At 42.8% G+C, this 26,608-nt stretch overlaps 1 protein-coding gene across 1 annotated transcript in view; it reads right to left on the bottom strand.

Annotated features, from left to right (window-relative positions):
- Positions 1 to 18,311: 18,311 nt before the first annotated feature.
- CEMIP2 (cell migration inducing hyaluronidase 2) overlaps positions 18,312 to 26,608 on the bottom strand; it is an 84,997-nt gene continuing 76,700 nt past the window's right edge. The window contains 3 exon segments of the mRNA XM_047699331.1: positions 18,312 to 20,382; positions 20,729 to 20,832; positions 23,560 to 23,714. Of these exon segments, the coding sequence (XP_047555287.1) occupies positions 20,186 to 20,382; positions 20,729 to 20,832; positions 23,560 to 23,714 (456 nt within the window). The 3' untranslated portion in view covers positions 18,312 to 20,185.

Below are 26,608 nucleotides of genomic sequence, written 5' to 3' on the forward strand. Positions count from 1 at the left end.
GGCACACATCACGTTCATTCATTAACGTTGGTCAATGTCAGGTCTGTGGCCATGCCTCACTTCAAGGCAGGCAGAGAAGTACAATCCTGATAGAGGCTTGGAAGTAGGACATACTGGAAATACTCAGTCAATAGCTCTAACAGCTACCACAATGGTTCCACTGTTTCAGTATCTTCCTGGACATCTCCCACCTGCAGGGTAAAGTGAACACTACTTAGCATGGCATCCCGGGATCTGTGTAGTGACCCCACTCTTATTTTCAGCTTCATTTCGTCCTCCTTCATTACCACACACACTCCAGCTACACGAAATGTGACTATTCAAAATTCCCTGCCAGGCCAGGTTCTCTCGGTAACCTCAGGATATTTGCTCACGCTGTTCCCTTTACCCAAGCAACCTTTGCCCTTATTCTTTCTCCTAGATTCTTCTTTAAAAGGGCACTTCCTGGGACGCCTGGGTGGCTCAGTTGGTTAAGCAGCTGCCTTCGGCTCAGGTCATGATCCCGGCGTCCTGGGATCGAGTCCCGCATCGGGCTCCTTACTCACTGGGGAGCCTGCTTCTCCCTCTGCCTCTGCCTGCCATTCTGTCTGCCTGTGCTTGCTCTCTCTCCCTCTCTCTCTCTCTGACAAATAAATAAATAAAATCTTTTTTTTTTTAAAGATTTTATTTATTTATTTGACAGAGAGAGATCACAAGCAGGCAGAGAGGCAGGCAGAGAGAGAGGAGGAAGCAGGTTCCCTGCTGAGCAGAGAGCCCGAAGCGGGGCTCGATCCCAGGACACTGAGATCATGACCTGAGCCGAAGGCAGCGGCTTAACCCACTGAGCCACCCAGGCGCCCCTAAATAAATAAAATCTTTAAAAAAAAAAAATAAAAGGGCACTTCCTCTTTGAAGGCGTCTCCTCAGGTTCAATTAAACCCTCCCCATCTGTGATCCCATTTTCTTCTTGCATATCTCATTTCTGCATTGACTGAAGCACTCAGTGTGCTGAGCATGTGTTGCAATAGGGAAAAGGGCCCAGCCCCAAGGCTCCATCGCTTGTGTCACTTGTGTCGTGGGGGAGAGATCTGGATAGAGAGCAAAGGGTGTATGAAGCCCAGAGATGAGAAAACACATGCTGGTTTGGAGAACTGAAAATATGTACTTAGGAAATACGGGGGAAATATGTGGCCTTCACTATAAAGCAAACTGAACCACGGATCTTGAATTGGAGAACAAGAGAGTGCCTATTTCCTACTTTCATGATTCGTCAGGGTGACTCCTTAATTGTGCCTCCTTGCTCTATCAGTCTCTAAGAGGGATATTCCTCTTTTTTTTTGTTTGTTTAAGTAAACTCTGCCCCCAATGTGGAGATTGAACTTACAACCCCAAAAGCAAGCATCCTATGCTCTACCCTCTGAACAAGCCAGAGCCCCCCTCCTCTTTGTCTCTCAATGCCCCTGCCAATTGTGTAGAAATTGTCTACACAATTTCTTGCTTAATAGCCTATTAGAATCCCCTTAATATTTTTCAATATTGTTACATCAAATTTCTCAGTATATGATTTTCTCTCCTTTCATTTTGATCACTCCAAATCCTTTTATTTAAGGTATATCTATAAATAGCGTGTAATTACTATGGTTTTTTTTTAAATTGAGGTATAATTGCCATATAACCTTATATTAGTTCCAAATGTACAACATAATGATTCAATATTTGTATTTACCGCAGAATGACTGCCACAAGTCTAGTTTACAAGTCACCATACATATTTACACATTTTTTTCTTGCGAAGAGAACTTTTAAGATCTACCCTCTTACAAATTTCACTTTTTAATCCCAAACTGAGAGATTTTTGTATCCAATATTAGAAAAGTGAGTATAACCTGCATTTGTACATTATAATTATTGATGTATTTGGATTAATTTCTACCATCTTTATATATATATATATTTTTTTGCAATTCATCCTGTTTTTCTTCTTTATGCTTTCATTAAATAGATCGATTTTTTAAACTTCTTTCTTTTCACTTTCCAGTTTAGAAGTTACGCTTTTTGTTTATTTTTAGCACACATTCTTACACTTAAAATATGCTGACAAAGTCAAAATTAATCAGTATCTCTTTTCTCTATGAAAAAGACAGGGCCTTGGCACACAGTAACTTCCTCTGCCTCCTGATGAGGCCGGACACTCGGCTCCCGGACCTGTTTTGAAAGCGTAAGCAGAACTGAACTTGTGTTAGTTGTGCTATTAACTTAGCCCCACATTCTGTTTTGTTCCCTACTCAAGTGTGTTTTATGCACTTCTTAACCTCATGCACAATCAGTCCTTGACTTGGCCTTTTTACCCCCACTCTCTGTTTACACACTGAGAGTAGAAACCTAATGGGGACAGGACGGTAACATTTGTCATGAAATTATCTGACATACCTGACAGAACCAGGTCTGACAGGTGCCTCCTCACTCAGAAGAACGAACAGCTCTAGGTTATTTCAAACCCCACCCCCTTAAAAGTTTCAAGAAACCCCTCACTCTCCTCTCACGTATCCACCTCCTTCTCCAAGCATATATAAGCTGGCCCTGGGCTCAGCAGGGCAACACAGCTTTGAGAATGATCCCTTGCCTTCCTTTTGGGCTGCCCTGATAATGAAGCTCTCTTTGCTTCAAAACCAGTGTCTCAGACACTGGCTTATGACACTTCAGGTGCACGAACAAGTTGGGTTCAAGAACAGTAATTCCAAGTTATTATGAAGTATTTTATTTCCAGCTTGCTTCCAAATACAAACCCAAATACTGTTATACTTGTTTTCCGGGAAGTACTTTTTAAAACCACGTCCCATGTTTTACTGCTCTCTTTACTCACCATTGTTTCCCAGACCCCACAGTGTCTCCCCGCCATCATTTTTCTTCATCCTCAGGAGCGCTCCCAGGGCTGTTTCCGGCACCACCCTCAGACCTGAATATCCATGATGGAGCGTGATACTCAGCATTTAGAGGGTTTCTCTTGCCCCCTGACCGCTGATCCACATTGCCCATCTTTAAGAACCAAGGAATCCAGGAGCCCAAGAAGACACACCCCTCTCTGGGCATGCACCTGTCGTCCTCTTCTGGACTAGGTTTCAAAGATCCAGGACTCTAGACTCTCCTGTGTGGATGGCACTTGTTGCGGGCCTGGCTTTCAGTATAAGTCTCTAGTCTCATGAAGCTTTAGCTCCTGCTCTTTAAACTGGTTCCTTCCAAGTTTCCAACATGTATACATTTTCCTTTATTCACCTTGAGCTCAGCTATGCATGTGCGGGGGCAGGGTGAATTTGAAAAAAATACATTATCTAATAATTCTCTCTGTTTTGAGTAGAAAGGTTGTTGAGGACAAGGGGAAGCTAGATTTCATATGTACTAAATCCACTGCCTGAACCTTAATTTTACATGTAAACTGAACTGAAGTCTAAGTAAAATAAAATTTGTTGAATCACATTGATTAGTTTTAAAATAAAACTACTAGGGATGCCTGGGTGGCTCAGTCTGCTGAACATCTGCCTTCGACTCAGATCATGATCCCAGGGTCCTGGATGGAGTCCCACATCAGGCTCCCTCTGCCAACCACTCCCCCTGCTTGTGCGCCTGCTCGCTCGCTCTCTCTCTCTCTCACTCTCTCTCTCTGGCAAATAAATAAATAAAACCTTAAACAGAAAAAAAAAAAAAAACCCTACTATCCATTAAGTAATCCTCTTACTGTGACCCAGATCATACCTCGGACTAAGTATGATTAATGCTATGGCCTAGGGCAAATTACTTCATCATTCTGAGCTATAATTTCTCTCTTTTCTTTTTAAGATTTTATTTATTTATTTGAGAGACAAAGAAAACATGAGCTGAGAGAGGGGCAGAGGTAGAGAGAGAAGCAAGCTCCCCACTGAGCAGGGAGCCCAACATGGGGCTCAACCCCAGGACCCTGAGATCATGACCTGAGCCGAAGTCAGACACTTAACCAACTGAGCTACCCAGGTGCCCTTACAATTTCTCTTTCTAAAAAAGGAGAACAGTGCAGGCTGCATGCACATAACGACTTCCTTCCAAAGAGCGCAACATAGAAAGGAGAAAACAAAATAACTTTACAGATGAGAAACCTGGCAAACACCACCTCTGCCAGAGGATCAAGGTTACCACCAAAGATGGTAAGTCGTGCTAACAATATGTACACTTGATACAATGTGATGAGAAAGGTACTTCATTTCTGTGGTGTTCTTCTCCAATGTAATTCCAACGTAATTATGAGAAAAATATCAGACAGATTCCAGTGAAGAGCATTCTATGAATTACCTGATCATTACAGCTCAAAACGGGCACAGCCATTAAAAACAACAAAAAAGGGAAAAGTCTGAGAAACTACCATAACTGAAAGGAGCCCAAGGAGACATGACAAAAACATTTACATTGTATCCTAGATGGCATTCTGGAACACATAAGGTACATTAGCTAAAAATTAACATAGACTGAATAAAACATAAACTCTATTTAGTTCATTGATTGTAGCAAACGTACCAACTACTGTAAGATGTTAATTATATGGAAAACTAGGTGTGGGGATATATGGGAACTCTCTGTAGTACACAACCTTCACAATTTTTCTATCCATCTAAAACTATTCTACAGTTAAAAGTTCATTTAAGAAGATCTTTCTTAAAAAGTAAAAAATTGGATGAGATGAGTTTTAAGAGAGTTTTTAACCTCAACATTCTGATTTCTGAATATAAAATAATCAGTCTGTAAGGTTAGCAAGAGTAGAAGGAAATTGGATCATGCAGCTTCAACAATATATTTGCAACTATAAAAATGTCACCAATACTTACGGATTCATATGTACCTTCTCTATGTAAGGGCCAAGGGCAGGTCACCCCAAGATGGGCCACTTTGGCAGGAATATTATTTTCAGTTAAAAGCAATAAAAACCTAGCAGATTCCAGAAAAGCTGTTTATCTCCACCCCTCAACTGCCTGGTTACACCAGGAAGAAAACTATTTAACAGAGATTCCTCTGTGCCTAAGAAACTTACCTACATAAGAGGGAAAACTTTGCTCTCCAAACATCTCCTCTCACCTTCTTGTTAATGGTCTTTCTCCCCTTTGTATCCTCAGACCCCGACCGCTTTTTTTTTTTTTTTAAGGTTTTATTTATTTATTTGACAGAGAGAGAGCACGAGAGGGGAGAAGATCAGAGGGAGAAGCAAACTCCTTGCTGAGCAGGGAGCCTGATGCAGAACTCGATCCCAGGACTCCAGGATCATGACCTGAGCCAAAGGCAGTCACTTAACCAACTGAGCCACCCAGGCGCCCCCGACCACTCTCTTTAGCTCACACAAGCATGTTGCCTCACTGTCTTTGGAATTTCCATGTCTGTGGATTCCCTGCACATACATGATTAAATTTGATTTTCTCCTGTTTATCTATCTCATGGCCATCCGATTCTTAGCCCAGCTAGAAGGACCTTGAAGAGAAGAGGAAATTCTTCCTCTCCAACAACTGATGTCATTGGCAGGATACTTGAACTCACTGGACACTGCTTGCTCTGGACACTGCTGCAGCTGAGAGGTCCTTGGGAAACCTAACAAACAGCCAACACAAGTTCACATTTCTTGACACGGCAGCTTCCTGACATCTCTCTATCTGTGGCATCGGATGAAAGGAGCATAATGAGAATCCTTTTTCTCTCTTTGCAAATCTAGATTAGTAGGAGAAAATACTTGCGGAGCCAGTTCCTTGGGCCTAGTTTGGTAGTGTACTCTCTGGGGACTGATGCATTTCTTCCCAGAGAAAGTCTTTGTTTTCTTTTGTCCATGTCATTTGATGTGCACATGAGGTAAAAGCTATTGCTAAGGAACATCCTGGAAGCCAAAGCCACAAAACCACTAGCAGTTAAAAGCTTTTAGAGTGCTCACACCTCAAGATGCCGCCCATGGTGGGATAAATTGGTCACAGAATGGGTCACATTGACACTGGGTCATCTGCTAACCTCAAGAAAACTTCCATGCAATGAGGTACACTATAAAACCACACACAGTCGCCAACCCCATGGCATATACCTCTTGGGTATTAATACGCCTCCAAAGACCAAAAGCTCAGCTAACACTATTAATGTACATGCATTTTTCCTTCTGTCTTGCTTTATGTCCTAAGACCATTGGCTTTATGACCAATGAGAACATTCTTTTTGGTCTCCACCATCCTGATGGTGCACATATAAGAGGTGAACTTGGGATTCAAACAGACCAGGGATCCAAGTCTCTCCCGCTCTCCCTTTCTCTCTTTCTCTCTGTTTGGCCATGCCAGCTCTCAGGGGTGTCTGCTGTGAGAGGTTCCAAACCACAGGAACCTTTGTCACACTAACCTTTGTTCCTTAGTAATGTGCAAAGTCCCATCCAAATATTGCTAGCCCAGTGTCGCAGATTAGCAGGTCTGTGGCTAGAAGCATCTCACATTTGGGGGGTATTATTTAGATGCTGTTTTCATTACACCATCGTTACCACCTGTGCAAAAAACATCTTTGCCTTCTCCAGCTAATTCTGAGAGTGAACTTTTGGATCATGGGGCTACATCATCTATGTCCCCTTTGGACACCTCCTGCATCTTTGGTTAAGCCATTAAGGCATATTAGTTTGAGTCACTATTCACAGATCCAACTCACAAATGGACAGATGATGGATCCTTTAAATTGCCTGTATTTAAAAGAAAAATGTTCTGTCTTTGGAATTTCCATGCCCATGTAGATTTCCCATATATATGCTATTAAATATCTGTCTCATGTTAATTTGATTCTTAGTCCAGCTAGAAAGGCTTTGAAAGGAAGAGGAAATTCTTCCTCCCCCAACACCTACCAATATTACCTTTTCTAGATGTATTTATATTGATACATAACATAATTCATTCATTTTAACTGGAATAGTAGTGGAATCTATGAATACACTATATTTATATGACCCCTCAATAACGAACATCCATGTTCTATCCAATGTTTTACTCATATAAACCCAGCCATAAATATCCCCACATATTTCTTTGCACATATGAACAGAACATTCATAGAAATATATAGTTAGGGTAGCTTATATACAAAGCTATTAGATACTACCAATTTTTTTTTAATTTTTTTTTTAAGATTTATTTATTTGACAGAGATCACAAGTAGGCAGAGAGGCAGGCAGAGAGATAAAGAGGAGAAAGCAGGCTCCCTGCTGAGCAGAGAGCCTGATGCGGGGCTCGATCCCAGGACCCTGAGACCATGACCTGAGCCAAAAGCAGAGGCTTTAACCCACTGAGCCACCCAGGCGCCCCTTTTTAAATTTTTTTTAATGATTTTATTTATTTATTTGAGAGAGAGAGAGAGCATGAGAGGAGAGTGGTCAGCAGGAGAAGCAGACTCCCTGCAGAGCAGGGAGCCTGATGTGGGACTCGATCCCAGGACTCCAGGATCATGACCTGAGTTGAAGGCAGTCACTTAACCAACTGAGCCACCCAGCTGCCCCGATACTACCAATTTAATCTCCAAAGTGTTTGTACTCACTTTACAGCCAACAATGTATCCAAAAGTTTCATTTCCTCTACATATTCATGAACCCTTTGAACAGTATCTCACCTTTTTTTTTTTTTTATAATTTACTTATTTATTTATTTTAGAGACCACACACAGTGGGGAAGGGCAGAGAGAGTCTTAAGCAGACTCTTGGGCTGAGCATGGAGCCCGACATGGAGCTCAGTCTCACAACCCTGAGATCAAGACCTAAGCTGAAACCAAGAGTTGGGCCCTTAACCGATTGAGCCATCCAGGCACCCCAATATCTCACTTAATTGCATTATCCCTAAACACTAATATAATTAGACATCTTTTTCATATATGTGTTTACCTTTCAGGTTTCCTGTTCTGAGTTGGATATGATCGACATTTGCCCTTTTTTCCCCTTGGTTTGCTTTTATTTTTGTTAATGATTTAGAGAAGTTCTTTATATGTTTTTGCTACAAATTCTTTTTCTGGTTATACTCATTAACAAATACCTCATCCAAGTTTATGCTGTGTCTCTTGGCTTTGTTTAAGGTATCTTTTGTCATACAAAATGATTACATTGTAATCTAGTAAATTTTTTTTAATGCTTTTTTTATGTATTTTTTTTCTTTTTTTTTTTTTTAAGATTTTATTTATTTATTTGACAGACGAGATCACAGTAGGCGGAGAGGCAGGCAGAGAGAGAGAGAGGAGGAAGCAGGCTCCCCGCTGAGCAGAGAGCCCGATGCGGGGCTCGATCCCAGGACCCTGGGATCATGACCTGAGCCGAAGGCAGAGGCTTTAACCCACTGAGCCGCCCAGGCGCCCCTATGTATTTTTTTTTTAAAGATTTATTTATTTAAGAGAGAGAGTGAGGCAGGAGGGGCAGAGGGAGAGAGAAAACTTCAGCAGACTCTGAGCTCAGCACAAAGCCCCATATGGGGCTCAATGTCTCGACCCTGAGATCACCTGAGCCGAAACCAAGGGTCAGATGCTTAACCAACTGCACTACCCAGGTGCCCCTGTGTTTTTATGTATTTAACATCTATTTCTCCCTTCCAATGTCAAAATTATATTCTTCTGTATTTTCTCTAAAATTTTATAGTTTGGGTTACCTGGGTGGCTCAGTCTTTAAGCGTCTGCTTTCGGCTCAGGTCATGATCCCTGAGTCCTGGGATCGAGCCCCGCGCATCAGGCTCCCTGCTCTGCGGGGACCCTGCTTCCTCTCTCATTCCACCTGCTCGTGTTCACTCTCTTGCTGTGTCTCTGTCAAATAAATAAATAGACTCTTTGAAAGAAATAATAAAATAAACGTTTTATAGTTCTACATTTCACACTTAAACATTTAATTCATATTGAGTTTGTTTTTCTTCATGGTGTTTGGTAGGGCTCCAACTGCATCTTTTTCCATAGAAAACCATTTATTCTCACTCTATTTATTGAATAGTTTATCCCTTGCCCACTGATTGTAATGCCATCTTTGTTACAGGTCTATTTCTGGGTGCTGTGATTCATTCCACTGTTTAGGCTGCTTATTTAAATGCAGATTTGGGGGTTTCAACCAAAGATTCTAACTCAAACTATTTAGAATGGAATCCATGAATCTGCAGTTTTAACAGTAAACTCCATGGTTCTGATGGAACAGCCCATAAACCTCACTTTTTAAAAGATAATTCCAGGAGCGCCTGGATGGCTCCGTGGATTAAGCCTCTGCCATTGGCTCAAGTCATGATCTCGGGGTCCTGGGATCGAGCCCTGCACTCTGCCTGCCTCTCTGCCTACTTGTGATCTCTGTCTGTCAAATAAATAAATAAAATCTTTTAATAAATAAATAAATTAAATAATAAAATAATTTTGAGCTTTGGAAAACAATCAAGAATGCAAAACCCAGAAGGTAATATTCCATTAACAGTGATGTCCCTCCTTCAAAACTATCCTTTTTCCATATAGAACCTGAAACCTTAATATTCAACATTACAGCCCATTTCATGGCAATCTCACAGAAGTCTAATCAGAGAGAAAAGCTAAACGTTCTTTCTCTCTAAACTTAGAAACTCATACCACGCAGATGGTACATCTAAGTCGCTAACTTCCCCATGGTCATTAACAGTAGACATGACTTCACCCACAAAGCAATATTCTACTTACCACTGATGAAGATGATCTCCCTGACCAAAATGAGTCAGGCTCCTCAGGGCCCTTCTTCTGTCTAGGCCCCTGACCTTGGGTTCTTGGGACCTTTTGGCCCATTTAATCCAGTTTTAACAGGAATCCTGCTGCCTCAGTTTAGGGAAAATTCCCCGACCCTTGGTATCTTATCACCCTGTCAAAAATCCTGTAAAGCTGGAATCCCCCTGCTGGAGAAGTTTCCTCTTAGTAATTTCCCATCACCCAATCTCCACTCTGCTCCTTGGCTATGAAAGTCCACTTGTCCTTGTTGTATCCTGAACTGAGCTCCATCCACTCTCCTGGTACAAAACCCCACTGTAATAACCCCTTGAATAAAGTCCACCTCATCATCTTTTACAAGAGTACTGAGTATTTTTTTTTTCTTTAACACTGTACACACCAGTAAAATATTCTCTGTGTAGCCCTCAGCAAGACAAAGTTCTTTAACAGGGCTGGAACCAAATTTTGTTTTTAAAATGTGAGTTTCTGGGGCACCTGGATGGCTCAGTGGGTTAAGGCTCTGCCTTTGGCTCAGGTCATGATCTCAGGGCCCTGGGATAGAGCCCTGCATTGGGCTCTCTGCTCAGTGGGGAGCCTGCTTCCCCCTCTCTCACTGCCTGCTTCTATGCCTACTTGCGATCTCTCTCTCTTTGTCAAATAAATAAATAAAATCTTTTCCAAAAAATAAATAAATAAAATAAAATGTGAGTTTCTGACATGGTCTCATTCCAAATTATTAATTCTATCATTACCAAAAAGATGAGGTTTCAAAGAAACATACGTAATATAAAGTTCATGTCACTTATCACAAAGTTAGACAGTCAAGTATATTAAGGATAAATAAAACAGAAGCAGTATTTACAAATTTAGATTACATGAAACACTGTGAAGAATATATACTTTTTGACACACTAAAATGATAGATCTGTTCACAATGTGATAAAGGTCATAATGTTGAAGATTAAATTAAATTCAAGGTTGTCATGTTGAGGGCTTTTAATTAAATTCAAGTGAAATAGCATTGAAAACGGAATTCAAGATGAAGGTCAAGTGATAAAGACTTAATTTCATGGTTGTAGTGATGATATCAGCATAACATAAACTCTCAGGCATATTAGACACACACACACACAGAGTAACAAGGAGGGCAGGATTTCTTTAAAATGAGCACTGGGTATTATGTAAGACTGATGAATCACATATCTGTAACTCTGAAACAAATAATACACTATATGCTAATTAATTTAATTTAAATTTTTTAAAAAGTTAATTGCTTTCTTTTAAAACAAAAAATAGGAAATTTAGGAATTTAGTAATGAGATTCCACCGGCTCTGACCTGCTAACTTAAGCATAGAAATAGTTAATGGAAGAGCACCTGGGTGGCTCAGTGGAGAAGCGAGAAGAGAAGCGTCTGCCTTCGGCTCAGGTCATGATCCCAGGGTCCTGGGATGGAGCCCCGCATGGGGCTCTCTGCTCAGCATGGAGCCTGCTTCTCCCCCGCTCTCTCTGCCTGCCTCTCTGCCTACTTGTGATCTCTGTCTGTCAAATAAACAAATAAAATCTTAAAAAAATAAATAAGTCTTTCACTGGGTACCTTATTGCTTCATAGTAATTGTCTTCTGTAAACAAGATAAAGAACCTGAATAAAGTGAAAAGAACCTATCCTACTAATTCAAGTATGTAGCAAGGACATAGGCATTAAGTTGATAATTTCAAAGTTGACTATCCAAAATATCCCATCATTATACTTATCAATAGATTCTGAATCCAATTATTTTAGATAATACCACATTAAAAATTCACAACTGAAATTTTTTAAAAAATCATCCCATTTCAAGGAATTGGAAACAAGAGCCAGAAAATATAGATCATCAATATAATAAAATCACCCTGCCTTTACCCCTCAAAATAATAATTTTGTATTTGTAATTGACCTTCTTCCTCTGGATGAAAGTGCACAGGAAACTCCTAATCCTTGTGATCTCTAATCTTGTTTATATATCATCTATCTATCCACTTGGATCCTCATTTAACCTTGGGGGCATGTGTTTTCAATATAACGCTGTAACAAAGGAAAGCTGTAATTACCCAATCTCTTCCTTTAAACTACTGAGATAAGGCGATTTACAGAAATGCAAGACACTATAAACAAAGGGATTTTCCAGTGCTCAGAGATCACAGCTTCCAGGAAGACACTGGGATAAATACTCTTTCTTGTGGCAAGCCCCAGGGCCTGGAATCCAAATGGATTACAGATTTCAGAGCCAGGTAGGGTTCTCATCCAGTTCTCATCCAGCCTGTGTTCTGAGAACATTGCTTAAGCAGGAGGAAAATTGGGGCGCCTGGGCGGCTCAGAGGGTTAAGCCTCTGCCTTCGGCTCAGGTCATGATCTCGGGGTCCTGGGATTGAGCCCTGCATGGGGTTCTCTGCTCAGCAGGGAGCCTGCTTCCCACCCCCATCTCTCTGCCTACTTGTGATTTCTCTCTGTCAAATAAATAAAATATTTTTTTAAAAAGGAGGAAAATCATCGTATTATTCATAACCTTCTTAAACGATGATCAAAAGGAAAAGAAAAAAAAGATGATCAGAAGGGATTCCATTCGAATACAAATGCTCGTATGGGGTCGATGGTATTGATCCCATTACCCAGTGACTGATTACCTGGTTTGTGGATTTTCCAGATTTGCAACTTTCCCTAGGCTTTGACAGCATCAGCTTCATTTGTAGGTGAAGTATTTAGGAGAGCAAAATTACCTCAAATTGGGTCCACAAAACTTCCAGCAACACATTACCGGGAGCGTTATAAGTACTGTCGGTTGATACTCGAACGGCATCACTGCCTAAGAGGAAACTAGTTTTAGACATGAGGACTAATCTGACTTTGAATTTGTTTAGCAAGGGCTCAGGCTCCTGAAGGCTGGACATGGAATGTGTGAGCAGGGGTGTGAGAGGTACAGAGAGGTCCAGGAATGTGGTCTTGGCCAGTTGGACCAGACTGCAGCAGTGGACCCTGGGGCAGTCGGGAGGAGGTGTGACAAGGAAGAAATGGGGTGCAGAAAAACTTGGGAAATTGCCCTGCCAAAGACACTCATTCCAAGTCCTCCTCTCAGCTTCGGCTTGCCATATCAGCCTAAGCTTTGAACCATTTCACTGTATGTTAGCATCTGTCCCGCTTGATAAGAAGCAAAAGTGAATGAACGCCTGGATGGCTCTGTGGGTTAAGTGTCTGCCTTCGGCTTGGGTCATGATCCCGGGGTCCTGGGATGGAGCCCCACATGGGGCTCCCTGCTCAACGGGGAGCCTGCTTCTCCCTCTCCCTCTGCCTGCTGCTTCCTCTGCTTATGCTTTCTCTCTCTGACAAATAAATAAAATCTTAAAAAAAAAAAAAAGTAAAAGCAAAAATGTGGGTGGTTGAAGGATGGAGTAATAATTAGAAATAAGTTGTTTCTAGCCCATGTTGAGTTTAGGGCAAGAGGGATTGGAAGAGCAAACTCTTAGCTGAACTGCACTTTTCCCTCCCAAGAACGGAGAGCAGAAAGCCACACACACCAGCCGAGGAATCGGGTGCAGACGCAGGGTCTCACTCACAGCTGCCTTCCACAGCTCGTAGCGCTGGCCCGCACACGGCTGGCTTGCTGAGGTACACAGCAGGCACAACAAAGGGCACAAAGGCACATTCCATGGGGATGCTCCAACCGAGTCACTGAACACGTACGGTCCGGCCCAAAGTCCTGTTTTCCAGATACAAACAACTGAGTACAGAAAGCGTGTTAGAACTAGACCACGGGCTTTCACACGCACTTCTCAGGGCTTCCCAAATCTGGCATCATCTCCAAAGTCTGCTTTAAACAAAACAGATTCCCTAATCCTTAGCCCTGAAACTACTAAATTAGAATTCACAGGGGTCTGGAAGTCTAAGGTTTTTTTTTTTTAAGATTATTTATTTATTTATTTGACAGAGAGATCACAAGGAGGCAGAGAGGCAGGCAGAGAGAGAGGGAGGAAGCAGGCTCCCTGCTGAGCAGAGAGCCCGATGCGGGACTCGATCCCAGGACCCTGAGATCATGACCTGAGCCGAAGGCAGAGGCTTTAACCCACTGAGCCACCCAGGCGCCCCTGGAAGTCTAAGTTTTGTTTTTTATTTTGTTTTGTAAACAAACGACCCAGGCATAGTTATTGTTGATAATGAACCTTGTTTGGGAACCATGATTGTTCTCATTTAATCCCCTTTGTAATTTTACCCCAGTATCCGCAGCCCCATTGTATAGATGAGAGAGCTGAAAATCAGGACTAGGGATGCATCCGAAGTCACAAGGCTAGTAAAGACCCCCAACTGACATCGGACCTAGCCTGGTCGCCAGAACTTGCACCAGACCTACAGCAATGAACTGGATTAGGCACTTCACATTCTCAAATCCACTAACCAATCATGAAGAATCATTTCCCTTAGAAGACTGCTCAAGTGCACATTTTGGGAGACAACAAGTTTTGGATGGCTTTTGTCTCCCGGGATCAGAATTCTCTTCTTCCCTACCACATTGGGAACTAACGATGCCCCTTGCTCCCTGAGATCTGTAAGATCCTACATTGGCTCCCATCGGCAACCCATCCGATCTAAGCCTTCCGCTCTCAGGAACTGGGTGTTTCAGACCAACATGGGCTGGTGGGAAGAGGTGGAAGAAGGGAGCCCTGCCACAGTCTCCCACAGAGTGTCCCACCCTCTGTCGGCAAAGACCAATTTCATAATCTCCCAAGCTCATTCAACCGCCTCCCACCACCTTCATAAAGTTTATGTGTTAAAAGGCTTTCACTTACAAATCCAACTGCTTGTATGAAGTCATTCACTCTAACCTTAAAAAAAAAAAAAAGAGAGAAATCTGCAATTGACAATTAGTGCTTCCAAGAATGTGAAATCACCAGAGTGGATATACAGTTCCATCCCAAAGCAAAGAAACTACGGTTTTGTTATTCTGTGTGGCTTGATTGTGGCTTAATGTATATTTTCCTTTAAACTCCGGAAACTAACAAGAACTTGCAGGAAACAAAGGACGACTGGCCCTCCAGAGTGGGAACACCCAAGCCAAAGGAATCATCTAATAATCAGAATTTCAGACTATGGAGAGAGGCTTTTATCACAGGCTCCAAACTTCTGCCCCAGGAACAGTGACAGACTGTGCTGTGCACATCAGATCTGCCTTGCATCTGTCACAGAAAGCTCTGGGGAAGACCACGGAGATCAGGGTTCAAAAACACAACATTACGATTTGTTCAAATATGTTCTCTGCTGAAGAAAAGGAGGGAAAGATGTAACAGGAGCTCACTAAACCTTATGGGTTCTCAGAAAAATTCTCAGATTTTTCTTTAGAAGAAATACCTGGGGAGCTTGTTCTAACATTATATTCCCGGCTCCAACCCCCAGAGATGCCAATTCTCCGGTCTGAGTTGGGGCTGGAGATTCTCCATGTCCATCAAGCACCTCAGGTTTTTTTCATGCTGGTTTTTTCCCTTAACTTTCTAGTTAAAAAATTCTCAAGTCTTCTGTAAGTCCCAAGAAGAGGATAATGAACACCAGTAGACCCTTCACCAAGAGCAAGGGTCAGAAAACGTCCTCAGTAAAGGAACAGAGTAAACCTTTTCAGCTCTGAAGTCATGTAGACTCTGCCCAGCTAGCACCTCAGTTCTACCCCTGGGACATGTAGCCCACATGGGAGCAGACGGATGTGGCTGTCTTCCAGTAAGACTTCACTTATCATCACTGAACTTTAATTTTCACATCACAAAATTATGCTCTTCTTTTGACTTTTTCCAACGTGTCACCTTTAAAGATACAAACATCATTTTTTTTTTTAAAGATTTTATTTATTTATTTGTCAGAGAGAGGGAGAGAGAGCGAGCACAGGCAGACAGAATGGCAGGCAGAGGCAGAGGGAGAAGCAGGCTCCCCGATGAGCAAGGAGCCCGATGCGGGACTCGATCCCAGGACGCTGGGATCACGACCTGAGCCAAAGGCAGCTGCTTAACCAACTGAGCCACCCAGGCGTCCCGATACAAACATCATTCTTGGCTCAGAACTTGTACAAAACCAGTCAGGGGTCAAATCTGGCCTCTATGTCACTTCGTCAACCGCTGAGGAATTCAGTTGTGCTCCTAAGGTCTAAGTTCTTCTGAGGATGAGCTTGAAACTGATGACTTTTAAAAAAAAATATTTTATTTATTTATTTGACAGAGGGAGAGAGAAGGAGAAGCAGGCTCTCCACAGAGCAGGGAGCCTGATGTGGGGCTCGATCCCAGGACCCTAGGATCACAAGCTCAGCCAAAGGCAGACTTTCAACCGACTGAGCCACTCAGGTGCCCGAAATTGATGATTTCTCTTATCCAGACTAATCACACTGTCCATCTTAGGAAAATTGGAAACCTGAATCTATGAGATTGTTTTCTGACAGACTCACTGATGTATTTTCAGATAGAACATTTCACACCTTCTTACGGCTGATATTTTTGGATGCCCTGTAGGACACAGTTCCTCATTTAGAAATCTTCATTTCATTGTTCAGTCATTCTCTAATTTTATCACATAAAATAAAGTCTGTGTGTGCCCTTCCCCACAACACAAGTGCCTGATTAGCATCTTTTTCAGCTTCTTTTTAAAAAAAATTTTTTTTTAATATTTATTTATGAGAGAGAGAGAGAAGCATGCTACCCACTGAACAGGGAGCCCGACAGGGATCAATGCCAGGACCCTGGGATCATGACTTGAGCCAAAGTCAGACGCTTAACTGACTAAGCCAACCAGATATCCCCAGCTTTCTCTTATTTTGAGGACAAATGGGTATAAAAAAACAAAACCCTCTGCCTTCCAGATGACTCCAATGGCCCAGCAAGATGTGAATAGCATTTTGTTACTTGTGAACAAGGGACTGGGGATGCCTTTCCTTGATTTTTTTCCTCCCTGACCTTTGGTTGAAAATCAGCTCCTGGGGCGCCTGGGTGGCTCAGTCATTAAGTGTCTGCCTTCAGCTCAGGTCATGATCCCAGGGTCCTGGGATTGAGCCCCGAGTGGAGCTCCCTGCTCAGCAGGAAGCCTACTTCTCCCTCTTCCACTCCCCCTGCTTGTGTTCCCTCACTCACTGTATCTGTCAAATAAATAAATAAAATCTTTTTTTTTTTTTAAAGAAAGAAAGAAAAAAAAAAATCCACTCCCACCCAGAGTCTCTGCTTGCATTTCCAGCAGACTGGATTGTTATACCAAGTTAAGACAACAGTAATGATACAAATCTGTTACCCAATTACTCCCATTCAGTCTTCACCTTTAGGGGATCTTCTCTGGTTATTAAGCATGGTTTCCTAAGTATCTGAAAGCCAAACGAGAATTCTGGAGGGTCAGATCCAACTCTGTATCACAGAATCAACAAAGATGGTCACAATGGGATCTGTACACTTACCAACGAGGACCAAGCTGAGCGGGGCAGGGGCGGGGACCCACTTGAATTCACTAAGTGCATTCCTGTTTATTAAAATGCCTTCCACCGGGCTTATCCGAACAGGACCTCATCTCCGAGGGAAGGAACACCTCGTTATCTGAAGCCTTCAAGCGTCTATCACCTCATGGCCTGTCCCTCCTCGCTACGAAGTTATCCACTTAATGGCATGAGGATGCATTTGTTCTCTTCTCACAAAGCTGGAGAACAGGGAAGTCCTAAAACCCCCTCCGCCATGCCCACATCTGAATGTCAGCTGAGCCGCCACCTGCAGTCACATCCCGAAACCAGGCGCCCGCCGTTCACGTTCCTGCAAGCTCTCCTCCAGCTTCAGAAAAGACTACGCGGCACGCCAGGCTCAGGTGCAGAGGCAGGAACCTCAAGAGCAAAGACTTTAAAACCCACGTCTGCGGACATAGGAGAAGGCCCTGTGTTTCTCATCAGCCGGCTGATTTGTGGACGGCCACATTTCTGGAGCTCCGCCAACTGCCTCACCTGATGGAAAATGCTTATGAACTTGTAAATCACCCTTGGATCCATTTTCCCCATAGAAATAAAACAGATTGCTGGCTACCCCCCCCCCCTTGCCGGAAATGTATTTAAAAACTTAGTTGACCAACTTAACGATGTGAGGTGATTAAGGACTAAAAACCATATTTAAAGCTCTATTAAAAGAAGACAATAGTGAAGCGCTGTTTAGGGTTGGGAGTTCGGGAATGTAAAAATAATAGATACACGTGATTTTGCTCGAGTCACAAAAAATTACAGACTCGAGTTAAACAGTGGACCTCTTATATGGGTGCAATGGGTTTTAAACCTGGCTGTGTTCTGGAATCACCCAGGGAGCTTTAAAAAAATTCCAATACCCAAGCTGCATCCCACCCTAATTAAATCTGAGTGTTAGGGTGGGGGGTGGGTCCCAGGCCTTGGTTTTTTGTTTGTTTGTTTTTTAAAGCTCCCAGGCAATTCCACTGCTCAGGCTCGGTGGTCAAGGTCTGCACTACAGAAGAGGGTCCTTGCCCTTCTGAAGCTTAGTGTTTCCCAATCTCCCTGGAGGAAAGTTTTCCTTCCTCATCCCTGCCAAGAACATCTCCACGGCTGGAAGCTGGAATGAAAAACGGCTGATCAATTGACTGAGTCACACGCATATATAAAAAATACATGCACACATATTTTTATTTATTTAACTTAGGCCCTGACAATTAGCATACAAATCAGAAACACTGAGTGCCTCAGAACTTACATAGCCTCTCCAAATCTTTAAAGAACCAAACTCTAAAAAACACACATCGAAGATATTTAACTCATATAAAACACACACACACACACACAAACTTGAATCACCTTCAGGAACCATGATCCAATAATATATTTAATAGGTAAGATCTTGTTCATCAATATACAAAAGAAAACAACAGCAACAACCCTCAACTTTAAGACACATGCCCTTAGCAAGAGCACTTAAGAGAACGGTTTATCGGTAGCATTTTGAGGTAGCATATTTTGTAAAGTAACAGAAGTTTCAGACCTGCTCTGCAGCCTGTCCGGGACACCGAGGGACAGACCCTCACTCAGCCTTTGCTCTTGATGCAGGAGAGTGAATCTGTCCATGTTCACTGCCAAGTCAGCCTGAACTCACTTCCTACCCTCTCGCCATGGCCATGTCTGTCATACCTTCCTTGTACTGCAGGTTTGGGAAAAGGCAAAGGCGTTTTTCTGATCCTTCTCACCCCTCAGTGTGGTGTCCTCTCTGGCTCTGAAGTTAATCTCTCTGCTACATCCAAGTCTCACGGGCTGGACACGCATGCACCCATGGGGAAGGGAAATCGCACATGGCGGCACTTTCTTTTTTTAACCGGCTCTAACAATTTAATTAATTAAGAGTGACCAATTCCTCTAACGCTCTGCAGAGTATTGTTACTAAATATCCCCCCTCCATGATTCTGGCCCTTCAAAGGCTCTTCCTTTTTCCTCCCCCTGAGTACAATATTTTGGGGTATCATTGAGCTTTCTATAATTTTCCTGGCAGGATGGTGAGCAGAAAAGCCTTAAAAAAAAAAAAAAAATCACACAAAAACAACAATAAAACCCGGGTACAGGAGCAACCCCGAGAACAGACTTCCCTTGTGCCTTGAAATGACCCACATGTACAGTTCAGGAACACGGCCTTCTTCTTTTTAAAAAAATGTAAATATTCAGCTCAGCTCTGCATGTTAAACACAAATATACAGTTGAAACAGGCTAAGGACTAAAGCTGCAAATATGGTCCCAGCAACTTCAGACCTCGGCGGTGCTGATCAAATTTTTTGCCCCAGAGGTGCAAGTTTAAAGGGATGTCCAATCCCTAAAGCCCTTTCATCCCAGTATGCTTTCCATCTGAAAGTTCAACCCTTAGAAGGAATCAATGTACAAATGGATAAAAATAGCACATGCCCCAGGCAAAAAAAAGGGGGACATGAGCTGGGCCTGAGTTGCCACTTAAGTAAGACAGAGTATAGGATACTCTTGTCATCAAGTATCCTATACAATCTGCAAAGGCTGCGGGCCCCGATCCAGCGCCCGGGGCCTCGTGGAACACGTCCGCCACCCAAGTCAACCGCTGACCCAAAGCCAATGACACAACTGGGCATCAGACTACAAGTGTCCTAGGTGCTACAAAAGCTGGTCCGATCAAGGACTCGGGCCGACCCTCAAGGTCCCCACCTCCCCCCCCACGGCATCCTGTCACACAGAAGGTGAAGCTGCTTACAGTCACTAAGACACATGAAGTGGCGGGTGAGGGGCAGGAGAAATGCTCTCCGAATACACCAGCCTAACCAACCCAAATAAATTCAACACTCTGTACAACTAGAAGGTGCGCGAGCTGGTATTCAAGCCATCATTTTAAATCCTTTCGTCCCCTCTCTGTATCAGACAGGAAAATGGTTCCATTGGGTTAACAGTGTCATTTTTTAAATGCCATAAATTAAATAAGTTAGTTCACATTTTTTTTTTCTTCCCCCAGCACTTAAGTTACAGTGAGTCCCTAATGTGCTTTTGCAGTCTGCATGAACAGCTCCAGATCCCTCCGGCGGACGACGCTGGCTCGAGGACAACCATATTCATCCAGCTGCAAAGGTAGGAACTGTTCGAGCAGCCCGAGGCCCTGGCCAGCAGGACTGGTAAACAGCTTAGCCCAGGATGGTTTAAAGTTTCCGCTGAATCCCAAAAATATGGTACTCCCTTAAAAAAAAAAAAAAAAAAAAAAAGAAAGAAAGAAAATGCACCATCTGTCCATCTAATCGTTCCAGGCAAGACCATGCAGGAGGTGAGCCGGAGGTGAGCAAAACAAAGACGGCTATGAAACAGAAAAGCTACACTTCCTTGCGTCAGCCGATGAACTCTGACCACCCACCTCTTGCCCCAAATAACAAACCACATCCCCAAACACTTCCTCCAATGTCTCCTTATTTAAAAATTATCTTACTGATACCCACTCCAGCAAACTAAGCTCTCGTAGCTTATCCCACCTGAAGAAAGTTCTATGGCTGGACTCATAAGAACTTTAAGGAAAAATACGAATACAAACCTTTGTTATAAAGATGAGCTGGTTTGGCTAATCCCAGAGGTACTAATGAATCGGAAATATTTAAATGCTTTATTTCTCCTCTTGTGCTCAACAGAACAATTGACCTGTACATAAAAGTCAGAAAATTGGAGGGAATTTCAAAAAATCAGCATGTATTAATTGAGTGCCTTTCTGAACTGACTACAGCAGAGAAATACTAGATAAAAGCAGAGCTAAAAACAAACAGGAAACAAAACAACAAAACAAAACCCAGATGCTTTTCACATCCCTGCTGTTCCAAGTTCAGGCTCCATGCCACCCCCAGAATCCACCCAGGACCCACACTGCTCCTGTAAGGTGTCTCCAAGTGTTGGGAAAGCCAAGGTCATTGAGGTCAGTTAACCCAGTGAGTGAACTGGGACTCAACTCAATTTTTATATTAATAAGGGAAGCTAATTTTGTTTCAGATGCTCTAACTGTTCACATCCTATTATCTATTTATAAAATAAATGAATAAACGCCAGTTCTAAAAAGAAATAAAGTCTGTGCCCCATGGTTTGGTTTAAATTCCCTGTTTATCATGTAGCATTATCAACACATATACTTAAATCCGTTTGCAGATTTTCTCTTCTCCTGATCTCTCTCTCTCATCTCTGCCAGTGTCACATGGGCTTAATTACTATGGCCTCATGATTTATTTTAATATGTTATAAAACAGGCCCCTTGCATTATTTTAAGTTGTTTACAAATATTTTATTATTGTCCCACAGTTACTCTTCCACTATTCTTTTCTTCAACTTTTATATAACCATTAGTATTCTTTTTTTTTTTTTTTTTTAGATTTTATTTATTTATTTGACAGAGATCACAAGCAGGCAGAGAGGCAGGCAGAGAGAGAGGAGGAAGCAGTCTCCCCGTGGAGCAGAGAGCCTGATGTGGGGCTCGATCCCAGGACCCTGGAATCATGACCTGAGCTGAAGACAGAGGCTTTAACCCACTGAGCCACCCAGGCGCCCCCAGTATTCATTTTCTTAATGTGGGTCTTGATATGTTGACGTCATCCTAAAGCAGGGGAGACCACTCAGCATCAAGACAGAGGTCCGACCACAGCAAACCTACAGGCCTGACCCTCTTCTTCAGGTTCGTCCCATGAGATCACTTACAGATCCCCAGGGACCCGCAAACCCCCATGTGTGCCTAGTTCTCTAGAAGACACTGGTAGCTGCTCCATAACTTCTGAAGACTTTGTTAAGATACAACATACAGGACCTCCTGGGTGGCTCAGTCAGTTAAGCGTCTACCTAGGCTCAGGTCGAGATCCCAGGGTGCAGGGATCTAGACCATATGTTGGGCTTCTTGCTCAGTGAGGAGTCTGCTTCTCTCTTTCCCTCTACGCTTACACTCTCTCTCTCTCTCTCAAATAAATAAATAAATAAAATCGTAAGGGGGAAAAAAAGATACAATATACATACAGAAAAGTATCATTAAGTGTATAGCATTTTGAATTTCTGCACATGATGTACTTACGTAACCAGCCTAGATGAAGAAACAGAGAGCTACCCACATCTTAAGAGCCTTCCTTCAGTACCCTTTCCAGAAACAACCTAGTGACTTTTTAATGAGTTGGTTTTAACTCTTAAATCTATAGGGTACCTTACAGGACTGCCGAGTTATCCTAAAAGTTTTTGGTGAGCAGTATGCCCTGGAGGGGTTTAGGTGAACATACCCACCATCAGCAAAAATCTTTAAATCCTTAAAGAAAATTGAGGCCTTCGAAAGGAATTCCCTAGAAGTACCTCAAAGCAGAAAGTAGAGCTGTAATATTAAGCACACTGAATATTACATTCAAATAATCCAGTGACTTTATTTGTAATTTGGTCCCGTTAGGGTGCCTGGGTGGTTCAGTGGGTTAGGGCCTCTGCCTTCGGTCATGAACCCAAGGTCCTGGGATCGCGCCCCGCATCAGGCTCTCTGCTCAGCGGGGAGCCTGCTTCCCACCCCCCCCCACTCTCTCTCTGCCTGTCAAATGAATAAATAAAATCTTTAAAAAAAAAAAAACAAAACTTTTTTGGTCCTGTCATATGTAAAGAGCGTAAGTCATCAGATGATAGAAGATGCATTCAAAAACCAGACAGGACCTTACTCCCCAGGATGCTTATGCTTCCCTTAGCTGCCTCACTGAACAAAGGTCTGCATGTAAGTTAGTGTCTGCCGCACAGCCAGGCAGCAGAGAGGAGCCTGAATTCATCCCCTTGCCTCTAGGCAGGGTCTAACCATCCCCCCGAAAAGAAAGGTTTTGCTCAGGTGCATTCTTCTTCAGAGACCAACAAAACAAAACCCATCAGGCCAGGGCTTTTAAAAGAGAGACCAGATACTGGTCCACTTAAAACTGAATTGACTCCTTTCCAGTCACTTCCACCTGAGCTAGGTGGGGAATTCACAGCACAATGCCATCTGAGGGCTTATCAGTACGATGGATGGCCACGAAGGTCAAATTGTCTATAAAATTGCTTTAAACTGGAAATGAACCTTCTGAGTAAGTTAGGTGCAATATAATTGACCAAATACTAAAAAGTGGGAAAATACTGTTTAGTATTTCAAAATATTGAACAATTCCCACGTGAAGAGCCTTCACACCATTTGCAAACTCCGCTCACACCTGGGCTTTCACCCAGCAATGCTATGCAGCTTAGACCATGGGCGCCAATCTGAGACGAGGAAGAAATGACCGCCTTTCAACAGCCCTAAAACCCACACCACAAAAGGGTGGAAAGACAAACCAAAGCTCAGAGTTAACCAGGTGTCACCTGTTGCGATGGTCCATCCCCTCTTGCAGAACAAGCGTCACCTACCTTGGAGGGATGCCTGTTCTCAAATACTCTTCCATGCGACTGACATCAGCAGGAGAGAAAATCTTTTTTTCCATTAACCGGAAGGGAACGCTACAGGCATCCACAATAAGGAGGAGGACACCTGCGTTCTGGATGGTAAAGTCGGTGCCGTTGACCTGGGAACAGAGAAACATCTGCTGTCATCACCACGTTCCTATCTCTAAGATGAATCTTTCTAGCCTTTCCCTCGGTCTTCTAAACCCATGAATCAAATTCTATTTCCAGGATTCAAACTGCATAACTCAGTGACTCTTTCTCTACCAACATCTGAAACCCTGCCAGTGTTCTCACAGACTGTGCCTTTGATGGGTCTTTACTGGTTGGATTGAAATCTCTGAGCAAAGCATGGCAGTCCCCACTCAGCTGAGTAGTATGACTTCACTGCAGGTGTGAGGACTCCATGCCTATCCCACTCTCCCACTGGGGTCAAAGCTCTCACACTCGGCGATCAGGTGTCAGCCTCAGTACCACCGTTCCTGCCGCTCACTTACTGTCACACTGGTTCAGAAAAAAATATCATGCCTTCCCCGACACAGAAACCCCCCATTAGAGTTTAGGTTTGGAATACTGAAGGAGCCAGATGGCCTCATCTCCTTTGTTCCACCCATAGCTCTCCCTTAAAATAAAAATGAAATGTGGTAATTTCACGAGGATGTAAGCCACAAGGTATTAATAAATTTTGTTCATAATTTATTGTGAGCTGAAATTTCCAGTAGTCCTCTCTAAATTAAATTAGTGATTTGAGACCTCTTCAAGAAAAAGGAACTCCAGACACATCCAAGTATCATTAACTCGTCAGCCAGAAAAAAAAGGGAAAAAAACTCGCTGGACTAAAAAGTGACTGAACACTAATTTAAGCCATAGGCACTGTTTTATTTTAGATAAGTAAAATTGGGGCACCTGGCTGGCTCAGTCAGGAGTGTGGGGCTTTTGATCTTGGGGTCCTGAGTTTAAGCCCTGCACTAATATAGAGATTACTTAAAGAAATAAAAACTAAAAAGAAAAGAAAAGGTTTTTCTTGGGGAAAAATGTGTAAAATTATAAACTATGCTAAAAGCTAACAACACTTGTTCATGTTTGGGGAAATAGCACTTAAATTTTATTTATTTTTTTTAAGAATTTATTCATTTGAGAGAAAGAGCGAGGTGGGGGGGCAGGCAGAAAGATAAGCAGATTCTGCACTAAGCACAGAGCCCAACACGGGACTCGATCCCAGAACCCCCAGATCATGGGCCCGAGCCAAAGTCAGACGCCCAACTGACTGAGCCACCCTGGTGCCCCTAAATTTTATTTCTAATCACTACTTGTCTCACAGGAGTCAAATGACTTCGTTGTCTATACGTTTATATTGTTCTAATCCAGGGAACAATTCTGAAAATTCTTGAGTCAAGTACCACTTCATACTTGGGAAGATGGGAAATGATTCTCTTATTTTTAAAAATCTGAATACGTAAAACTGAGATACATTTGAGAAAAAATACATAATGATCCTCTACACACTTAAACTGTCCTCTTGAAAAGAACCCCCTAAAAACCTATTGCTTAAAGAAATCCCAAAAGTTTCCATAAAGATGAAAGCAACACCATGTCCTAGCAAAGACCTCAGGCAATGCTTGGGTAAACCACTGGAGGTAAATATGACAGAACACAATGTTGTGGGACTTTTCTGGGGTCCTGAGCACCCAGTGTGCAGCAAAGCAGTTTTAAAATGTGTCTTCAGACGCTGGAGCAGAGCCTGCCTGAGATTTTTTGGGCGAGCCAAACATTATCTTCTCGAAGTGTTTAGTGACGTTAGTAGAGCAGAGAGACTTAGCACCCACTCGCTTCCCTTCTGCAATGGATTGCCACACCAACAAGGCTGGGGTCAGCTTCTCCACGCCGAGGACTGCCCTGAGATGCTAAGCTAACAAGTTTTATGCCAGAAAAAACCTACATCATGGGGACACCTGGGTGGCTCAGTGGGTTAAGCCTCTGCCTTCAGCTTAGGTCATGATTCCAGGGTCCTGGGATCGAGCCCCACATCGGGCTCTCTGCTCAGCGGGGACCCTGCTTCCTCCTCTCTCTCTCTGCATGCCTCTCTACCTACTTGTGATCTCTCTCCCTCTGTCAAATAAATAAATAAAATCTTAAAAAAAAAAAGAGGTAAAGACTTTTCCAGTTATAAAATGTGTAAGTCACAGGAAGGAAAAGTACAGCATAGGGAATAGAGTAAATAATATTGTAGTAACTTTGTATGGTGACAGGTGGTAACTACACTTACCACAGTCAGCATTTCATAACGTACAAAGATGTCAAATCGCTAAGTGGAACACCTGAAACTAATGTAATATTGTAGGTCAGCTATACCTCAGTTACAAAAAAGAGAAAAAATGAGCTCTTTAGAGAGACCACGTGAGGGGCTCCTGGGTGGCTCAGTGGGTTAATCCTGCCTTCAGCTCAGGTCATGATCCCAGAGTCCTGGGATGAGTCCCGCATCAGGCTCCCTGCTTCTCCCTCTCACCCTCTGTCACTCCTCCTGCTTGTGCTCTCCCCCCGACTCTTAAATACATAAATAAAATCTTTTAAAAAATTAAAATTAAAATTAAATTTATAAATAAATAAATAAAGAGACCACATGAGACTGGGACCAGGCCCAGCTAGATATCAGTTAGGTGGCTAGATACCTGCCATACAGAGAGCTCCTTAGACAGTGGCACTCAGGTCAACCTGATTTGGAACAGACTTCATGCCAAGAGCAGGTCACCCCTGGCTAGCTGGGCTCTTCGCCCAAATTCTACATGTTGCCAATGAAGCTCAGGCCTACACTTTCATAAACCCACCTAGAAGAGAGGACTAACACTTCGCGAACCAATGTTAACATTCACTCGAAGTCATCAATAAACACAATCTAGAGAGAAAAAAGACTTGATACTTTTAATTTGTGTAAAAATGCAAACGTTTAGGAGGTATTTGTAGCTCGATCACATTGCTTGCCACCCAGTGACTGTTGCCACAGAGAATTCATGTCACC

Source organism: Lutra lutra, chromosome 13 (assembly GCF_902655055.1).
Source record: "Lutra lutra chromosome 13, mLutLut1.2, whole genome shotgun sequence".
In the NCBI taxonomy this organism is placed as follows: domain Eukaryota; kingdom Metazoa; phylum Chordata; class Mammalia; order Carnivora; family Mustelidae; genus Lutra; species Lutra lutra.